This window comes from Alexandromys fortis, unplaced genomic scaffold, assembly GCF_014885135.2.
Source record: "Alexandromys fortis isolate MF-2015 unplaced genomic scaffold, M_Fortis_MF-2015_v1.1 scaffold_30, whole genome shotgun sequence".
NCBI lineage: Eukaryota > Metazoa > Chordata > Mammalia > Rodentia > Cricetidae > Alexandromys > Alexandromys fortis.
In genome coordinates this window covers 10914872-10933653 of record NW_026067922.1, presented here as the reverse complement: position 1 = coordinate 10933653, position 18782 = coordinate 10914872, and the positions used below count along the sequence as shown (strand labels likewise).

The 18782-nt window shown below is 48.5% G+C and overlaps 1 protein-coding gene across 20 annotated transcripts in view; it reads left to right on the top strand.

The window, feature by feature from the left end:
• Positions 1–18511, top strand: part of Greb1 (growth regulating estrogen receptor binding 1) — a 133342-nt gene extending 114831 nt beyond the window's left edge. For 19 of the 20 annotated variants that reach the window (XM_050141861.1, XM_050141874.1, XM_050141873.1 and 16 more), the window contains 9 exons: positions 1203–1345; positions 5041–5202; positions 7170–7374; positions 8073–8247; positions 9162–9380; positions 11848–11983; positions 14384–14584; positions 15574–15712; positions 16755–18511. In XM_050141861.1, the coding sequence (XP_049997818.1) occupies positions 1203–1345; positions 5041–5202; positions 7170–7374; positions 8073–8247; positions 9162–9380; positions 11848–11983; positions 14384–14584; positions 15574–15712; positions 16755–16918 (1544 nt within the window). In that variant the 3' untranslated portion in view covers positions 16919–18511. Of the gene's footprint in view, positions 1–1202; positions 1346–5040; positions 5203–7169; positions 7375–8072; positions 8248–9161; positions 9381–11847; positions 11984–14383; positions 14585–15573; positions 15713–16754 lie in introns of those variants that run through there. The other variant, XM_050141876.1, reaches the window with a different exon arrangement.
• The last annotated feature ends 271 nt before the right edge of the window (positions 18512–18782 follow it).

Sequence of the window (18782 nt, the reverse complement as noted above, 5' to 3'; positions counted from 1 at the left end):
AAGAACTGCTTGGCCCATGAACTCTAGCTCTTACAGGCTAATTCTCGCACCTGGACTAGCCCATTTCTAGTAATGTGTGTAAGCACCCCAAGGTGCGCTTACCGGGAAGATTCTAGCCTAAGTCCATCGTGGGTTGGAGGAGCTTCATTGCGTGCATCTGCCCGGGAGAGCGGAGTATGGCAAGCATGGCGTCTCTGCTCCAGAGCAGAGCTGTCGAGTCTCTCCGGAAGCAGAGCAGAGTCTGACCTCACTTCCTCTTCCGCCCAGCATCCTATTCTGTTTATTCCACCCACCTATGTGCTAAGCTATGAGGCCAAGCAGTTGGTTTATTATAATTAACCAGTTACCTTCCTCCATCACTCTTTGGTAGTGAGTGATTTCCAGAACCTGGTTTAGCACTGAGACTGCCCATTGCCAGTAGAAGGAAAGAACTACCACAAAGTCCATGAGACCCCCATAGACTTACGGTCAGGATCTGTTGAAGGCTTGGTTAATGGAAGGTAAAAGGTGAGAATTTCTGTTTATTAATTTTTCACCAAATGGGTGCATATGTTCCTCTGTCCTCAGCCTCTTTTTTTTCTCCCCAGGGACACTGACTTCTGTGGTCTGTGAGGACAGCCTCAATCAACCCTGCTGGCAGTGACCTGTGGGACTATTAGTGTAGCCTAGGAAAATTTGATAAATGTCACGTTAGGGAAAACAGTTTACTTCTAACCTGGGTGTGGTAGTGTGCATCTGTAATCCCAGCATGTCCTAGACTGGGGCAGGAGGATCAAGAGTTGGGGATTAGCTTGGCTTACGTAGTGAGACCTTGTCTCCAAAGAGATAAAAGGTACTTGCTGACCTGACTCCCTGTCACTGACAGGAGGGGTAGGGGTGTCCCTTTCCATAGATAGCCCTAATGAAGGACCAGTGTTACAGTCTTTCTCCTACCAGGTTCCTTGAAGAAACTGGGGACCACACATGCTGTTCATTTATTTCCTAGTCATGGGAACCTTCCTTCAAAGGGTTTATGAAGCATTTTTAGGTCCACAAGTATGATGCCATGCAGTCCGAGTTCTCCCGTATTAGTATCCCCATTGAGATGCTGACCTCCTATGACCAGGGCCTAGGGACACGAGAAACAATCTTCAGGGCTGGTACATTCGGGTGGGGTGTCTGCTCTGGGCTGAGGCCGCTTAACTCCTAGAATATCTTTGCAGACAGAGGGACTTCCCGGAAGCCAGAGGACCTGTATGTGCGGCGTCAGACAGCACGTATGAGACTATCCAAGTATGCAGCATACAACACATACCACCACTGTGAGCAGTGCCACCAGTACATGGGCTTCCACCCCCACTACCAGGTAGGCTTCAGGCACTGGCTGCCTCTCTGGCTGCTCCCAGCAGCTCCTGCTGGTGCCACATCACAGCCCATGTGTCTGTTTCCCTGTGGCCCCTCTATAATGTTCTAGGAAGGGAGAAGAGAGTTCCGGAAGCCCTTGCTTCATGGGTTGCATGCCTGCCAGACGGCCCTCATAGGTCATGACATATTGTCGACTCTACAGAACAGTCCCTGTGGTCATCCAGATATTAGTGGCTGAGACTAAGGGTGTCATTCCTATCTTCAGGCTCTAGAGAATTCAAAAGTTACTTCAATGCTAGGGACACTCGCTGAATGCTTACTAGAAAAACCTGAGAATGCAGATGCAAATCAACCTTGTTTCCATCCTTAGGGTTCATGATATGGAAGGGAGGTGAGCAAGATTTCAGACCAGCATGAGGCAGGAAGGAGAATGATATGGTTGTGGCACAGAAATCAGATAGATACGGAAGGAGTCTGAATTATTGGGCACCCACTGCATGCCAGCCGCTTACTCATGTCTCTCTTATGTACCAGAATGAAGAGATGGATTAAACTCCCTGGCCATGGCTCTGTCTGTCTCAGGCTGACTGATCATCAGGGCACTGTGTTACAAACTACACCTGTAGTTCATTCAGGGTTCCCCAGCTGGAAAAGCATCCTGTCTAGGCTCTTGGTGGATTCCCACTGGAGCCTTGTCATCGTCAGTTTACAAATGAGCATCGGTTGAGCATCCCTCATCGGGACATCCGAAGTCATCACTAACACAACGCTCAACACAGATTTCAGAGCCTTTGGGATTTGAGACTGTGAATGCCCCACTAGAAAAGTCCTTAGAAATGTCACAAGGTCTGAAAAAAAAATCCTAAATCTGTAGGATCCTTGGAGTCAAGCATTTCAGATCCGGGATAATCGACCTTTGCAATTCAGGTGGGGTAGAGAAGGGACTTTTGAAGGGTCAGTAGGAATTTGCTGAGGAACCAAAGCCAGCGAAAGGAATAGCATGTCCCAAAGGGGGAGTGCAGAGTCTGGGGATGAGAACTGATCTCAGTTGGCTGTGGCCAGAACACAGAATGGAAGATGTGGGTGTCCGGAAGAGGCAGCCGGAGGGAGGGTGGAGAGAGGGTCACAGAAGGCCCTGGGAACACAGAGGCAGGTGGGCTTCTTCAGAGAACTTGATAGGAAAGGTTTCAGTGTGGATGGGCTCCCCTAGCTACATAGGTATTAATAGACACGTAGACTCTAGTAGTTTAGATTTAAGAGTTTCATCTTAATTCAGACCCAAGCAGGGAGGCAGGAGGACATGGGGGGCTGGAGCGGACAGGAACCAGGCACACCGGCTCCTGACAGGGAACTGAAGGCTGTGGTCCTGCTGGAAATGCCCAAGACAAGGACTTGATTGCCCCTTGTCTTGTTTATGAAGGGAAATGGCATCCAGCGACTTTAATATAGACTGGCCTTTGGCTTGTCCGTCCCAGGCATAGCAGCTGCCTTTTTTAGCACTTTTCTATAGATGACATTGGAAAGTATTTTAACTAGGTCAAAATAATAAACACTACTCCTGCCCCATAAATTAAGGCCAATTTCTCTACCCTGAACATGGGGGTTTTGTTGCAAGAATTCAAAACAAAACAAAAAGTAAACTATTTCCTTTTTGTTTTTTTTTAAATAAGTCCCAACATATCACTGGCTTTTATTTTATATTTTTTCACCACCAGGATATAGTTTATTATGACAGGAAGGGTTTATATTTTCTTTACATTGACTGCTGTAGCATCTATTACATGCTAAACTGTTGAAGGCATTCAAAATTGTAACCATGTATTCCAAAACGATACTCTAAACTTGTTATCTAGCATGTTTCCAACTTAATATATTGGGAATTTTCCTACCTAAATATACTATAGTTTTCTAGAAAACAAATGTCTACATTTTTCTAAATGTAGAAAATTCACAAAATGACAAAATATAAAACCAATTTCTCCATGTTTGTATGCTCATTGACAACTAGACTATCACATGCCTGTGGCAAAACTGTTTTCTTGACTTTTGAAATGGGATGAACTGGAAAGGACTCATGAGCTGTAAGCACTACTCAGAACCTTAGCTTCCAACAGTGGACTGTTACTCTATACAGGAGAAACAGTGTTTCTCCTTCTCTTCATTAGGGTAAGCCCAGAGCACACGAGGCAGGAAGCAGAAACTCTCACACGAGGCAGGAAGCAGAAACTCCTGGGTTTAGGTGATGGGGATGTTCCAGGCCTGTGTTCATGAGGCGCAGAGATCTGGGGATAGTCAAATAAGAGCATGCTTGGGGCAAGGGGACCTGGATCCTGTCTGGTGAGGGATGCAGGAGCACCAGCCAGCTGCTGGCATCTGATTCTGGCCCCAAAGCATCTCTGCTCCTCCTCTCCTTTTACCTCCCTAGTCTCATGACTACCTTTACTGCCTAGCCCCGCAGGTCTAATCCCCTTGCTTTCCAGAAGGCTCTATGGCTCAGGCAGAGCCCTAACAGGAACAGAAGGAAGCGTGTGCTGGCGTGGCGCCTGCTACCTCCCTCTGCAGCTCCTGTGTAGCTCAGATGAGGGCAGGAAAGGCAGAGCTCAGCAGGATCCGAGAGGCCACCCAACCAGGAACAGAGCTAGGACTAGGGGTCACTCCCGGAAAGGAGGACACACAAACAGTGCGTGTAGGAGGACACACAGACAGTCACGTGGGGTAGGAGGACAGTGAGGTTAGCCTAGGGGACGGGAGTGAACCTGCGACCTCTGGATCCATACAGACCTCTGTGTCCATAGTAACCATGCCTCCTAGGAATGCCATCCTCCCCAGGATTGTTAGTGACAACACAAAGGGGACAGAATGGCACCTAACACAAGGCTGAGTGTATTACGACATTCATGGTTGTGTGGCTATTATTGTTCTGCTGTATTGCCAGCTGTCATGACACCTACAACAGAAAATGCCCTCTTAGAATGAAAACTAAAAACTGGGCTTCATAGCACAGGCTTATTATCCTAGTGACGGAAGTGACCATGGCAGGAGAATCCCAAGTTCAAGGCCTACCAGGACAACTTAGACACTAACTCAAAAAGCTGAAGATGGCTTAGGGATGTAGTTTAGTGGTAACTATTTGTCTAATAGGTGTGAGACCTAGGTTTAATACACAGTAGTTTAAAAGAAGGATCTGGGGTGCACTGACCAATCAGCTTGCTAACCTTGCAAATTCCAGGCCAATGAAAGAGCTTGTCTCAAAAATAAGTGTAGACAGTGCTGGAAGAAAGACACCCAAGGCTGTCCTATGGTCTCGCATGTGTGTGCGCATGCGTGCGTATACACCCCCCCCCCTTACACACACACCATGAGATCTTCATGAATGCCTTGTTTTCTGACCCAGGATGGCCTCTAGGTCAAATCTCATGGCAGAAAAGCTTAGTAATAGAAGCTTCAGGACTGGGTAAGCACGATTGGGGTTCAGGATGAAGCTAACTCCTGCCCCGTGAGGGTGGCCTTGGTTGTGCTCACCCAGCAGCCAGTTCTGAGCACCTTAGGCTCTCTGCTGTGATGCTCTCACACTGTCGGGCAGGGTTGGGTGTGAGCTGGGTGTCATCATGGCCAGGCTGGGCCTGGGTTCTTTGGGGATGTAAGTCAGCCGTCGGACTCTGATGATAAGCTCTGTCCTTTCCCCTCACACCCCAGCTCTATGAGTCCACCCTGCACGCCTTTGCCTTCTCTTACTCCATGCTAGGAGAGGAGATCCAACTCCACTTCATCATCCCCAAGTCCAAGGAGCACCACTTTGTGTTCAGCCAACCTGGAGGTCAACTGGAGAGCATGCGTTTGCCCCTCGTCACAGATAAGGTACTGCTTTGGGGGTCCCTGAGTTGGGGGTGTAGACACATAGGTGCCTGGCCAGTCAAGGGTGTTTGGAGCAGGTTATACAAACACTCTAGTGACTGAACCTGGGGGACGCTGGTGAAGGTGTTTTCTTGGAAGTCACTTACACTGGGGCCTTGTTGTAGCACTTGCTAATTATGCCAGTTGTCCCTGAGCAGTGCTGAGCCCCACTTTCCTTACTTGCAAGGGTGGGCAGTAACAGTTCATTTAAAAAAGCCTTCTGATGGGCTGGAGATGGGGTCCAGTTGTTAGAGTTCTTGCCTAACACACACAAAGCCCTGGATTCCCCAGTACTGCACGAACTGGATGTGGTGACTTGCTCTGTGATCCTGACACTGGGGAAGTAGAGGTTGGAAGATCAGGATTTCAAGGCTGTGTAGGCATTCAGGTTTAGCCTGGGCTATATGAGATCTCATGTCAGAAACAGCCATGATGTTTGCTGTAAGCATTACTTAGAATAATCAACACGAGGTGACTGCAGCACCTGGAACACACCACGCGCCAGTGAAATGTTCACCCGCCCCCCCCCCCACACACTTGTTGATGCCCCATGGAACGTTTGGCTAGTCTGAGGTAGGAGAAACAGGAGAAAGATCCCAAGACTGCTTTAGGTCCTGTCCCCAATGTCCACAAAGACTAACTCGTAGTCCTTGGGAGCACCAGCTGTCAGTCCAGCTGGACTCAGCCTTGCTGACCTAGCAGTCTATTGACAATGAAGCAGATTTCTGTACAGCACCAGAGAGGTCTTGGTTACTTAGATGCTTGGGGACCCTGGAATCTGGTGGTGTTGTGGCCCTTTTGTAGGTGTACCAGGAGAGGTTGTTCACACCCAGTTCACTTTCCCAACCTCCCAGTGATAGCCCACAAGCATCAGTTGTGTATGTAGCGGGTGCTTTGAGGAATTCAGAGGCAACACAAGCCCCTGCTCAGTCAGAGGTTCTCATCAAGCAAAGAACCAAAGGAAGAGTTACTGGCATGAGACATTACTACTTGCAAATACTAATATCTAGGCTATGTAGGATGTCCATGACCACAGTGAAGGGAGTGATTGGACATACAGTAATAACACCTGCCAAGACCAGATTCCAGTATGTGAGAGCGATGGATTTGTGTAGATGGAAGTTTCTGTCCCACCCAGTCCACAGCCGTTCAGTCTCAAAGAAACACACAGAGGCTTATATTAATTATAAACTGTTTGGCCTATTAGCCCAGACTTATTATTAACTAACTCTTTCATCTTTAATTAACCCATAATTCTTGTCTATGTTTAGCCACATGGCTTGGTACATTTTCTCAGTGAGGCATTCGCATCTTGCTTCCTCTACATCTGCCTTTCCTCTTCCCTGAATTCTCTTTGTCCAGTTGCCCTGCCTATACCTTCCTGCCTGGCTACTGGCCTATCAGTATTTTATCAAACTGTTATGAGTGACAAATCTTTACAGTATACAAGAGCATTATTTCCCAGATTCCAGTATGAGACGGTGATGGATTTGGTTAGTTGGTGGATGCCGATTAGGTTATTGCATAACACCCAGGCTTCTCATTCCAAGGCTTGACGATGCTTGCTCTGAATTTGATCAAGCTCACTCTTGTGTCTGGACTAGCTGTCATTGGCTTATAGTAGCCAGCCAGAGGGCATATGTCTAGAGCGGCCTCACAGAGCTATGCTTCTCTGCTTTGTAAAGCCCTGAGCACCAGCAGGCTAGCCCAGGGTTAATTGTGGGCACATTCTGAAATGGTGCACTCTGCAAGGCCATGCTCTGAAGGGGGACAGCATCATTTCTCCCACATCTTACTGGCCATGGCTAATCACACTGCTCTCTCTGAGGTCAGAAACGACTGTATCTTTCCCCGGAAGATGTAAGATGGGGCAAAGAGTCCTTATGCCTTCATTTATGCATGCCCTCCCTTGCTATCCCACTCCTTTGCAGAACCACGAACACATCAAGAGCCCAACCTTCACTCCAACGACCGGCCGCCATGAGCATGGACTCTTTAATCTGTACCATGCGATGGATGGGGCCAACCATCTGCATGTGCTGGTGGTCAAGGAGTACGAAATGGCCATTTATAAGAAATACTGGCCTAACCACATCATGCTTGTACTCCCAAGCATCTTCAACAGCGCTGGAGTTGGTAGGTGACTTTGACATATACGACCAGGTATGCTTTTTGTGAATCAAGACTCAGGAGAATGCTCTACAGAAGAAAAGTACTAAATAGTTGACATTACATTCTTTGCTTGTGGAATGGAAAAAGCTGCTCTGATGTGTTTGATTGTGTGTGTGCACTTGCTCATGAATGTGCATGTGTGTGGAGGTCAGAGGACAACCTTGTTGTCATTTCCCCAAAGGAGTTCCACCTTGGTTTTTGAAAGTAGGTCTCTTGTTGCCTAGAGCGCAATGGTTTGACAAAGTTGGTTGAGTGTGTGAGCCCCAGATATCTGTTGGTCTCTGTCTTCCCAGTGCTGGAATTATACACACAGACCACTATACCCAGCTTTATAAAATCCGTGGATCCTGGGGCTCAAATACAGGTCTTTGTGCTCGCAAGACAAGTTCTTTACCAACTGAGATATCTTCTAGCCTGTGTTAGGATTTTCTTAGAAATAACCCTTAAACAATTATTTGATTATTTATTTAACTTATTTTCTCAGCTGTTAAAAAAAGGATACATGTATGTATAAACTATAGAAGAGTCTTTCCTTGCTGGTGGTCAGTGGTCATTGGAAGGGGGATATGTAGTATTGGTTCCCGTGTGTCTGGTGTGGGCTCTCTGTCTTGGCCGTGAGGATGCAAGATTGAACACTGAGTCAGGTCACTTGGCCACCACAGGGGCTGCCCACTTCCTGATCAAAGAGCTGTGCTACCACAACCTAGAGCTGGAGAGGAACCGGCAGGAAGAGCTGGGGGTCAAGCCCCAGGACATCTGGCCATTCATCGTCATTTCTGATGATTCCTGTGTGATGTGGAACGTGGCCGATGTGGACTGTGCAGGAGAACGGAGCAGGTGAGGCGGTCTGGGTGAACCATGCCGGACAGTGATGGGCAGTCCCCTCTCAGCCTGGAGGACCATAGTGTGCCTCTCATGACAGAAAGCCAGGGTTGTGGATGTAGCAGAAGTGGACCCATTGTCCAAGTCCTGATTATTTTGATTAAAAAAAAATCATTAATGAGATATATAATGCAGAATGCAAGGGCTGGGAAGGTGGCTCTGCAGTGAGCAATACTTGGCTGCAGAATCGTGAGGATGGAATTTAGATCCTAGAACCCACATAACAAGACACATTTAGCAAATGTCTTTAACTCCTCCTCTAAGGGCTCATATGCCTCCACGCATGCACATGTATATGCATCCAAACACATACAGACACATACATACATGCACATGTACATAAAATCTTTAAAAATGAAAAAGACATATATACTTAGTGTGATACATACATACATACAAAATCAAAGTATAACATGTATACAATTTTTTTCACACATCAAACATACCCAGTTAGCTGACCCCTCCCCCTGTCATCATTAGACATTGCTTGTCTCCCAAGATGCTCCTTGCGTTGTGCTCTAGCCCTGATCCTCCCAGAACCCTTCACTCTTGGCATTAATTTTTGCTTGTGTCTTTCGGCATGCAGCTAAAACTTTGGGGGTTCTAGGTTTCTCATTTTAAAGGGTCTCAATCTCCAGGTTAGCGTTCACTGTAGAGATGGACCACACCATTGTCTGTTGTAGGCTCCATACGTGGGACATGATTATATTCTGCACCTCAAAGTCAGAATAAATATGAAGTACGTTCCGGGATACCCGCTGCCTTGTGATTGGATGGCTCTGGGTTCTTTCTGTATCAGACCTGTCCAGCACACACCACGCAGTTAGGAAGCCATGCTCTAGCTGACTTGGCATCTCTCCTCCAAACAGGGAGTTTTCCTGGTCTGAGAGGAATGTCTCTCTGAAGTACGTCATGCAGCACATTGAGGCCTCCCCCAACATCACACACTATGCACTAATCGGCATGAGGAAGTGGACCAGCAAGACAAGGGGCCACGAGGTGCAAGAGCCTTTCTCCCGATGCCACGTGCACGACTTCATCATCCTCAATGTGGATTTGACCCAGAATGTGCAGTACAACCAGAACCGGTGAGCACTGGGTCCTGGGTGGGAGCTGGTCTCAGTACCGTAGCCCTGAGCCCTGTACAGGGATGCAGATTCTCCTCTGTTCTACCTGCGCTGTACTGTTGCTGTGGCCAAAAACAATGCAACAGAAGCAACTCTAGGGATGAAAGGCTTATTTGTCGGGGAATTTGACGGTTAAGTCCAGCGGGAGGGGAAGGCATGGTGGCAGGGGTGTGAGGCAGCCAGTCACATCTCCATTGTCAGGACACACAGAGAGATGAGTGAAGACACTCAGCTCCCTTTCTCCTTTGTATGTAGTATGGTACCCCAGCCCACGAATGGTGCTGCCCACATACAGGGTGGATCCTCCCATCCCAATGAACCCACTCTAGAAATTCCCCCAGAGACACACCCGTGTTGATTCTAAAGCCTGTCAGATTGACAATCAGGATTACTCCCCACAGCCGCCGAAGCAGCGGCTCTGCCCACAGCACTGGGGGTCCTCATGTGCCATATAATTGTCCCGAATTCTGGTGGCATCGTTCAACTCCACCCCTTCATAGATGCCTTCCCTAGTGAGCTACCTTGTGCTGGGTGTTCCCTCCCCTTAGGCTCCCTCGACAAATAAGTCACATTTTAGTCATGTTACCCTCTGTCTTAGTCACTGCTCTGGTGCTGTGAAGAGACACCATGGCCACAGCCACTCTCTTAAAGGGAAACGTTTCATTGGGGCTGGCTTACGGTTTCAGAGGTGTGGTCCATTATCAACATGGCAGTCCATGGCAGCCTGCGGGCTGACCTGGCGCTGGAGGGGTCGTTGGGAGTTCTATATCTAGATCCTCAGGCAGGAGAGAGAGAGAGAGAGAGAGAGAGAGAGAGAGAGAGAGAGAGCGAGAGCGAGCCTGGCTTGAACATTTGAAACCCTAAAGCCTATGCTCCAGTGACACACTTCCTCCAACAAGGCCACACCCACTCCGACAAGGCCACACCTCCTAATCCCTCTCAGGTAGTGCTACTCCCTAATGATCAAGCATTCAAATCCTTGAGCCTATGGGGGCATTCTTATGCAAACCACCACGCCATCAAAGAAAACTGTAGAGTGATTTGAATGAGTTGCTTTCCTACCACGGAAGTCTTGACTGCGCATCCCATATGCCAGGCAGTGGGCCACTTGGGGGTGTGAGGTTGGAAGCCAGGTTGGCTTCCTGCTGTAGCCCAGAGTCACCCATTTACTTGCCCTGCAGAACAGGCAATGATTTCTCTCTGAACCTGTTTGCCTCAGCTATAAAAGAATACCCAATATTTTTTACACTCTGGGCTGTGGTTGTTTCTTTTTTTAACGGTTTAGTGGAGGCCCTGGGAACATAGCTTACCTAGCACATTTGAAGGCCTGGATTTGGTCCTCAGCAGCACATAAATTATATACGGCCCTAGCCCTTGGAAGGTGAAGGCAGGAGGACCAGAAGTTTGAGGTCATCCTTGGTGCATAGTAAATTCAAAGTTAGCCTGGGCTTCATGAGATCCTGTCTCAAAAAACAACAAACAAATCAACGTACAGCGGAATTGCATCTGTGTGGTATCCTCCATGGTGTCTGCACTCACATCCAAGTCCTTGTGTAGCTGGTGTTCCCAGTACACTCAGCCTTTCTGGGTCCAGTGCTGCTATTCCTTGCCTTCCACTTTGCCTCTCATTTCCCACCAGAGTGAGACTTTGAGGCAGGAGTGAGGTTCAGTTCAGCCTCATGGCAGTGTAGGGGGTGCAGGGAAAAGTTCATTTTTTTTTGCTGGGAAGAATCTAAAGGTGGTAAAGCACTATCCCTGGGAATCCTGAAGAATCCTGGAGCACCATTATATAATACTGGGGAAATCAGTGCTCCCTCCTTGCGGTTCTTAGTCTCATTCATACAGAGTGTTTAAGAGCAGATGCAACTGGAGGCTCAGGGACAGTGACCAGACTCAGATGGATGCTTGAGGCCAGTAAGAGTTTCAAAGGAAGACCCATGGAAGGCGAGCAGTAAAACTCAGAGGATGGAGAAGAGCTGGTATGAAGGCTGCCACCTGGAGGCAGGCAGCTGCACTGCAGGCACACACACACACACACACACACACACACACACACACACAGAGCATACTTAGGCCCTGGCCTGGCCAACATCCATAAGAGAAGAACAGAAGCAAGAGGAATAGTTTTGCCTTTCTGAAACATGACTCAAAAAAGCAGGCGGACCCAGCTGAACCTCACAGTAGCTCATAGGGACTGAATTAGGGGCCTGGAATTCTGGGAGGGAGAACATTTTCTCAACATGAACCCACCTTCCCTGGGTGTCCTCCTCAGCAGATCAGAACACCCCTCTCCCCCAATTAACTCTAAAGGGAGGAGACGAGGGCGTGTCTCCACCTAGCAATAGATCCATTTGTTGCCCCCTAATGAGTATCTGGGGGCCCGGGAAATGTGCCCAGTCAGACCCACTCCTCCTTTGACTCCGTGCAGGTTTACTTGTGATGATGTAGACTTCAACCTTCGCGTGCACAGTGCAGGCCTCCTGCTCTGCCGGTTCAACCGCTTCAGCGTCATGAAGAAGCAGATCGCGGTGGGCGGGCACAGGTCCTTCCACATCACATCCAAGGTGAGCGTGGCAGCACTGACAGAAGGTGCTCAGGCCACACCCAGGTGGCCCTGGTACCAAAGCTGAAAGCGGGAGCCTGGGGATGGAGGGTGGCACCTCGCCTTTTAAGGGAGTCAGAGGATTGGACACTTGGTGCCAAGCCCCGGGGACCAGTCTCTCTTCTTTGACATTAAATGGCACCCAGGGAGTTGCTGCTTAGTGCAGGATCACCAAGCAAACCATCCAGGCGGGGTGCAGGGTTCTAGGTTTGTCTTCACACCATTGGATAGCACTTGGCTGAAGAACTGTTGGCGTTATGCACAAGGCTAGTCAGCTTCGTGGCCATGTTTGTCTGCCCATGAGCCGGGGTCTAGTGGGACAGATGTGACTCTACTCCAGTTGTCCTAACTGAGCAGACCCATCCATTTAAGAAAAAGCAAATCAGATATTCTCCAGAAGGCCAGATAGGCTGGCCAACCCCTGCCTGAAGGTTTCTCTGATTCTCGTTTACATCTTGGATCTTGTCCTGATGTGTGACATCAGGATGTCCTTTCCTGGTGTCTGTCTTTTCCTAATCTCCTAAGGATTAAACTCGAGTCCTCAGGCTTGGCAAGCCCCTCACTCACTGACCCAGCCCTGGCGCTTATTTGCTTTTTTAAGATTTTTCTCCCAGCTTGAACATAATCTTAATTGCACTTTGGTTAAATATAGTTTTTTAAAAAACTTTTCATATGAGAGGAATCACTCGTTTCTATTTATTTTGTTAGATACAAGCCAGCATTTGGTTGTCGGTCCCTTTTCCCGCAGACATGTGGACTTGCAGCTGCGGAGGAAGACAGACTTAGGGCAGCCCCCCACTGTTAGAAGCACCATGGAGCCACAGGAGATGTTGCGGGGTGACCCAGCATAACAGCTGGGTGGCGAGGAGTCCATGGGTGCCCCCGAGGAGGAAGCCTCAAGAACCAGGAATAGTGGCAGGAAATAGATGGAAACTTCTGTGACTGGCCGTAGGAAACTTACAGACTTTGCTGTTACAACTGATAAGAAGCCAAAGTCCTGAGAACCATACAGTCGAACTTAGCTCAAATAACAACCCCGTTTCCATGACACCGGTTCACTAGATTAGCTAGATTTATGTCCCCAAAGGGAGAATGACTATTGGAACAGCTTAAGGGAAAAAGATTTCTTTCAGCTTCCAGGTGGATTTTGGTCCACCAAAGTGGGGTGGGTGGCAGAGTGGAGGACTCAGCCTATGGTGGCAGGACCGTGTGATGGAGCTCTGTATGGGGTAGTGGACCGTGATATAGACATCAAGGGAGTGAGGGGCCGGGCTGGAACAGCCCTTAAGGGCCCACCCCCAGGACCTACTCCCATCAGCTAGCTTCTACTTCCTGAAGGTTCCACAGCCTCCCCAAACACCACCACCAGGCAGGGAACAAGTCCTCAAGACACGAGCTAACGAAGCTTGGGTATTTCAGAGTGAAGCCGTAGCAGAGCGCTGATGATTTCCAGCAGAGTTTCTGATTTCAGGTTCATTTCCATTACTGAGCAGCCTCTGGCGCAGCAAGGGAACCGTGCTGTGGTAGAGTGGGGGCCTTGTGGGTGAAGGCTAGGCAGTAAAGTGGAGGAGCTGTGGGAGAGGACGCAAAAGGATTTGGGGGCCAGGGAGGAGCTGGCGACTTCTAGATCACTGGTTCTCAACCTTCCTAACACGGTAACCCTTTAATACAGTTCTTCATGCTGTGGTGACGCCCAACCATAAAAGTATTTTCGTTGCTACTTTGTGACTGTAATCTTGCTACTGTTGTGAAGTGTAATGTAAATATTTTTTGGAGAAAGAGGTTTGCCAAGGGGGTCGTGACCCACAGGCTGAGAACCAATGCTTTAGATACTCTAGTTGCTTTTATAGCTCAGGCTCCGTGGGAGAGTTTCCAAGGCCTGCGTGTGCTTTTATTTTCTTTGGATAAATTTTCTCCGTGGAATGGTCAATGTGTACAAATCAATGTGATCTCATTAGTCGGTTTTCACAGGCTTTCTTTGGTGGTGTGTGCGTGTGCATGCGTGTGTGCATGCACACATGCTCACATGCATGTGAATGTGTGCTTGCATGCTTGCACATGTATGCGAAGCCAGACATTGGAAGTGGCTGTTGGATCTCTTGTACTGTTTCTCTCCACCTTACCCGTTGAGAGGCCGTCTGTCACTGAACCCCAAACTCATTAACCGGCTGGACTGGTTGGCCAGTGAGCTACAGGGATGCAGCCTGACCTTCCCTCTCCCAGCTCTTGGGTTACAGATACACGTGACCACGTCTGGTGTTCACATGGGTGCCAGGGTTCTGAGCTCAAGGCATCACGCATGTGCTGCTGTATTTTACCCGAGACAACTGAGTGGCCTGAGGCCTGTCCCTCTTCCTGGCAGGTATCTGACAGCTCTGTGGCCATTGTGCCATCCCAGTACATCTGTGCCCCAGACAGTAAGCACACGTTCCTGGCGGCTCCTGCTCAGCTCCTACTGGAGAAGTTCCTCCAGTACCACAGCCACCGCTTCTTCCCGCTGTCCCTGAAGAACCACAGCCACCCCGTGTTGTCTGTGGACTGCTACCTTAACCTAGGACCTCAGGTAACTTGGCTTGGAATCCATAGAACAGGTGGCCCAGTACCACAATCTTGAATCGTAATTACAGCGTCTCTCAGGTATCTATGGAGATCTGTCGGCGGCTCCGTGGGTACTGGGAGTTCACATGCGCTCATGTCCCTTGTGTTAGCAATGCTCACACAACCCTCCTATACACTTGGAATTACCTCTAGGTGGCTTACACCCATTGCAGTGTAGGTGCTATGTACATAACCGTACTACATTGCACATTCAATACAGACTCAGTTCTCCAGGTATTTTAGACCTGTGGTTGACAGCATCTGTGGGAATGGATGTGTTGACTGGGGTTTCTGTCCTACTAGGTCCCACAGCCAGTTAGTCTCAAAAAAACACACAGAGGTCTATATTAATTATAAACTGATTGGCCTAGTAGCTCAGGCTTCTTATTAATTAATTCTTACATCTTATATTACCCATAATTCTCGTCTGTGTTAGCCACGTGCTTGGTACTTTTTTCGGCAAGGGGGTCACATCTTGCATCTTCTGTAGCTGGGTCACGACTGCAGACTGAGCTTTCCTCTTCCCAGAATTCTCGTTGCCCTGTCTCTACTTCCTGCCTGGCTATTGGCCAATCAGCATTTTATTAAAAATAATACAAGTGACAGGACAAAAGATCATTGTCCCACGGCATGGATGGAACCTGTAGATACTGAGGCCGGGCTGTGCTCACCCTTTACCTCAGATGCTCATCCATACTTGACCTCTGCCAAAACCGAGGCAGAGGGCACCGTGTTAGTTTGTCAAGGCTTTACTTATTTTCAAATCAACTTACGAATCGGAACAAACCTCCTAGAATTGACTTTTTTAAAGGATATGTTTTGGCGATATCATGACTAACTCTTCCCCAAACTCCACCTTGAGTTTGCCCCAGCACGTGCTATGTGCTGGCTGTTAGTCCCAAATGTGACTGAGTACTTCCTGGAAGGTGACCCTCCTGGCTCCTTCTTTTCCAGATTTCTGTTTGTTATGTGAGTTCCAGGCCCCACTCCCTAAACATCAGCTGCTCTGGCGTGGCGTTCAGTGGGCTCCTGCTGTACCTCTGTGACTCCTTCGTGGGGGCCAGCTTCTTGAAGAAGTTCCATTTTCTGAAAGGTAATGCTTCTATCCCGGACCTCGGCCACTGTCACCCTGTGTCTCTGATGACAGGACATTGGCCTCAACTCTCAGAGTAGCAGAAAGCTGGGACTGAATTCCCAGGGACCATTCAGTAGAGAAAAGACCCCCCTGTCTTTTTCATGAATGGCAGGCGTTTCTCATTTTTCTGTTCCTTATCCTTCTCAGTCCTTTATGTTGGTTCCCCGGGGCCCCTTAGAGGTTTCTGTGCGGTACAAAGCACCATGTCCTCCATTGTCTCCAGTCTTTCTCCTTTTCTTGTTAGTAGCTGAATCTGGAAACACCCTGTAAACAGGCACTTGTCTGCCTATGGCTCCAGGCCTGCTCTAGTTCCTTGCTGGCGTTGCTTGTACCTTGCCTGTTTTCCTTGCTCTCAATCATTTAAGTAGCAAGAATAGGGCCAAACCTCTTACCTCAGGAACAGTGTTTAACAGGCTTGTCCAGCTTGCGGTCTGGGGGCCCCAAAGTGCCCCAGGTTAGCTAAGAATGTGACTCTCCCAAATGGTAAACTTACTTAAAACATCCAGGCCCAAAGGGATGGCTGAACACAGGTAGAGAGGGAGGAGAAAAGACTGTGAACAGAGCCTGGCAGATGGAGAATTTCTATAGCGGGGCATGTCGCAAAGGTGCGAGCTGCCCAGGGCCCACGTGAGAAACGGTTGAACTGAGATAAGCCCGAGAGCCCAGGGCTGGAGCTGAGATGGTTTGATCTGGCAACGAGCCGCCATCTCTGCTCCCCTTCATCCCTGTTCTGTTCATCTTCTCTGCCCGCTACACTGTCTTCCCAGCAAGCCTGCCTAATCCCTATCATTGTCTATGATGTTGAGATTAGGAATCACTTAGACAGGAGCGGAGGCCATGGGGCACCTGGCTCTTCCACCCAGCCACTTGGTTATTGCGAGTGGGATCCCAGAGGCCACGGGGTGCCTGGCACTTCCACCCAGCCGTTGGCTATTGTGAGTGGGTACTTTGGAAGGACTCAACACCTTTGTCTTCATGCCTCTGTCATTGCCCTCTCAAGGAGCCACCTTGTGTGTGATCTGCCAAGACCGGAACTCACTCCGCCAGACCGTGGTCCGCCTGGAGTTGGAGGATGAATGGCAGTTCCGGCTGCGGGATGAGTTCCAGACAGCCAATGCCAAGGAAGACAGGCCACTCTTTTTCCTCACTGGACGACACATCTGAGGGCAGCGGGGCTGGAAGAACTCCTGAGGGTGTGGGGTCGTCAGGACCCACCTGCCACTGAGGCTGGTGAAGGTTTCAGACCGAAGGCTGTATGAACTCGGTCATGCACAGACCCTTGTGACACATGTCACAATGTCCCGTGGCAGATAATGACTTAAAGCTACAGCCACGAGTCCTTGATGGCAAGAAAACGGAAGACTGGGCAAGTCCACATGCCCTGGGCTATCTTGAAGTTCGTTTTATGAAGAATGAAATTTGAACTCTACTGTCGCTCATATGCTTCCGCGTACAAGCCTGACCTGCTCTAGAGAAGCCTGGGTCGTCCTGTCACCGTGCCTGTGACTATGATTTCACATAGTAGGTTTCCCACGACTCCCTCCAGAGCAATATTCCAAAGGAATGTTTTAACTCTAAAGGCTGGAGACTAGACAAAGGTGTAGATCATTTTAATAAGAATTATTTAACCACCTCCAAGTTTTCTTTGCAGAAGCTAGCCCAAAGGCATCCAGTTTAATATGATAAAATAAATTTCTTTAATTTAGAAAAAAAATGGAACTCTTAAAATAATACAGGGTAAATACCCTACCTCTTAGAAAGGGCAAAGTGGAAAAGAAGTTTTCTTACAAACCAAAGGACTTTAGGGAGGGAATTAGGATTGTTGCAGTGGACTGAGGATTTGCCTTCCGAAGGAAAGGGGACCAAATTGCTTACATGATAAAAAAAAAATAATGAAAACCAAAGTTATGTACAAGACAGTGAAGAGGGCCCAAGCGACGGCTCAGCGGTGTAAGTGTGCTTGCTGTGCAGTCGTGAGGACTGGAGCTGGGAGCCCAGCACAGAGATTGCAAGCCACGTGTTCTGCAAATGCCTGTATTCCAGCTCCGAGGGACCCAGTGCTCTCCTCTGACCTCTGTGTGTGCTCAGGCCTGTGTGCACACGCGCACATACACACACATACACACACACACACACAGAGAGAGAGAGAGAGAGAGAGAGAGAGAGAGAGAGAGAGAGAGAATCTTAAACCCCAACAAACCAGTTAAGGACCAGATTTATAATTTTTCGAAGTTCACTTTTCAGTGAGACAGCCTGAGCTTTCTTATTCATCTTAGTTCATTTAGAGAGAGAGTCTCTGGCCTGCCCAGAGAAAGTGGGACTAGAGAGAAGCAAGCAGATGTGTGTTTCCCCTACTGGTGGGTGTTTAGATCAACGCATTAGGATGCCCCCTGGCGGCCGGTCTCTATGTACGCTTTATATTACTCCTTGAATGACTGTTCTCATTTGAAAGATGAACATGCAAAGACTGCAAGCCATGACAAGAACCAGAAACACAATTCAAACCGCTGTCCAGCTCCCTCTAGACAACAGTGCTTTAGGAGTGACCCACGGTTATCGGAAAACTGAGGTTGCTGAAAACGTACTCAAAACACAATCCTTGGGCCCATTAGAGGTGGACGGGCACTGTGCATGGTGACGGTCCAAGGAGAAACCTGTTCAAGCTGATGCCAAAGATTTACTGCCAACTTTTTCCCCATGGAAAAAAATACACAAGTATAAAATATTTAGATCAATGTTTATAAAACACTTTGTGAATGTCATGATTCCTGATTTGGAACAAAACTGATGGTTTCTAGTTTAGTTCGTCTCCTGTAAATAGCCAGCCCCTAAGCCCCTGTTTTATTAGTTAATTTAAACTAACACTCTCGACTGCTCCAGTCTTATAAATAAAACGTATAAGGCACTTCTGGTTTGTATGGTGGGTTCAGATGGTGTTGTTTCGAGGAGACAGAGGTTAGCCAGTGTCTTCCTGGGACTGCCTGCTTCAGATCTCATAGCGAGACAGTATACTGTGGGAAAGAAGATA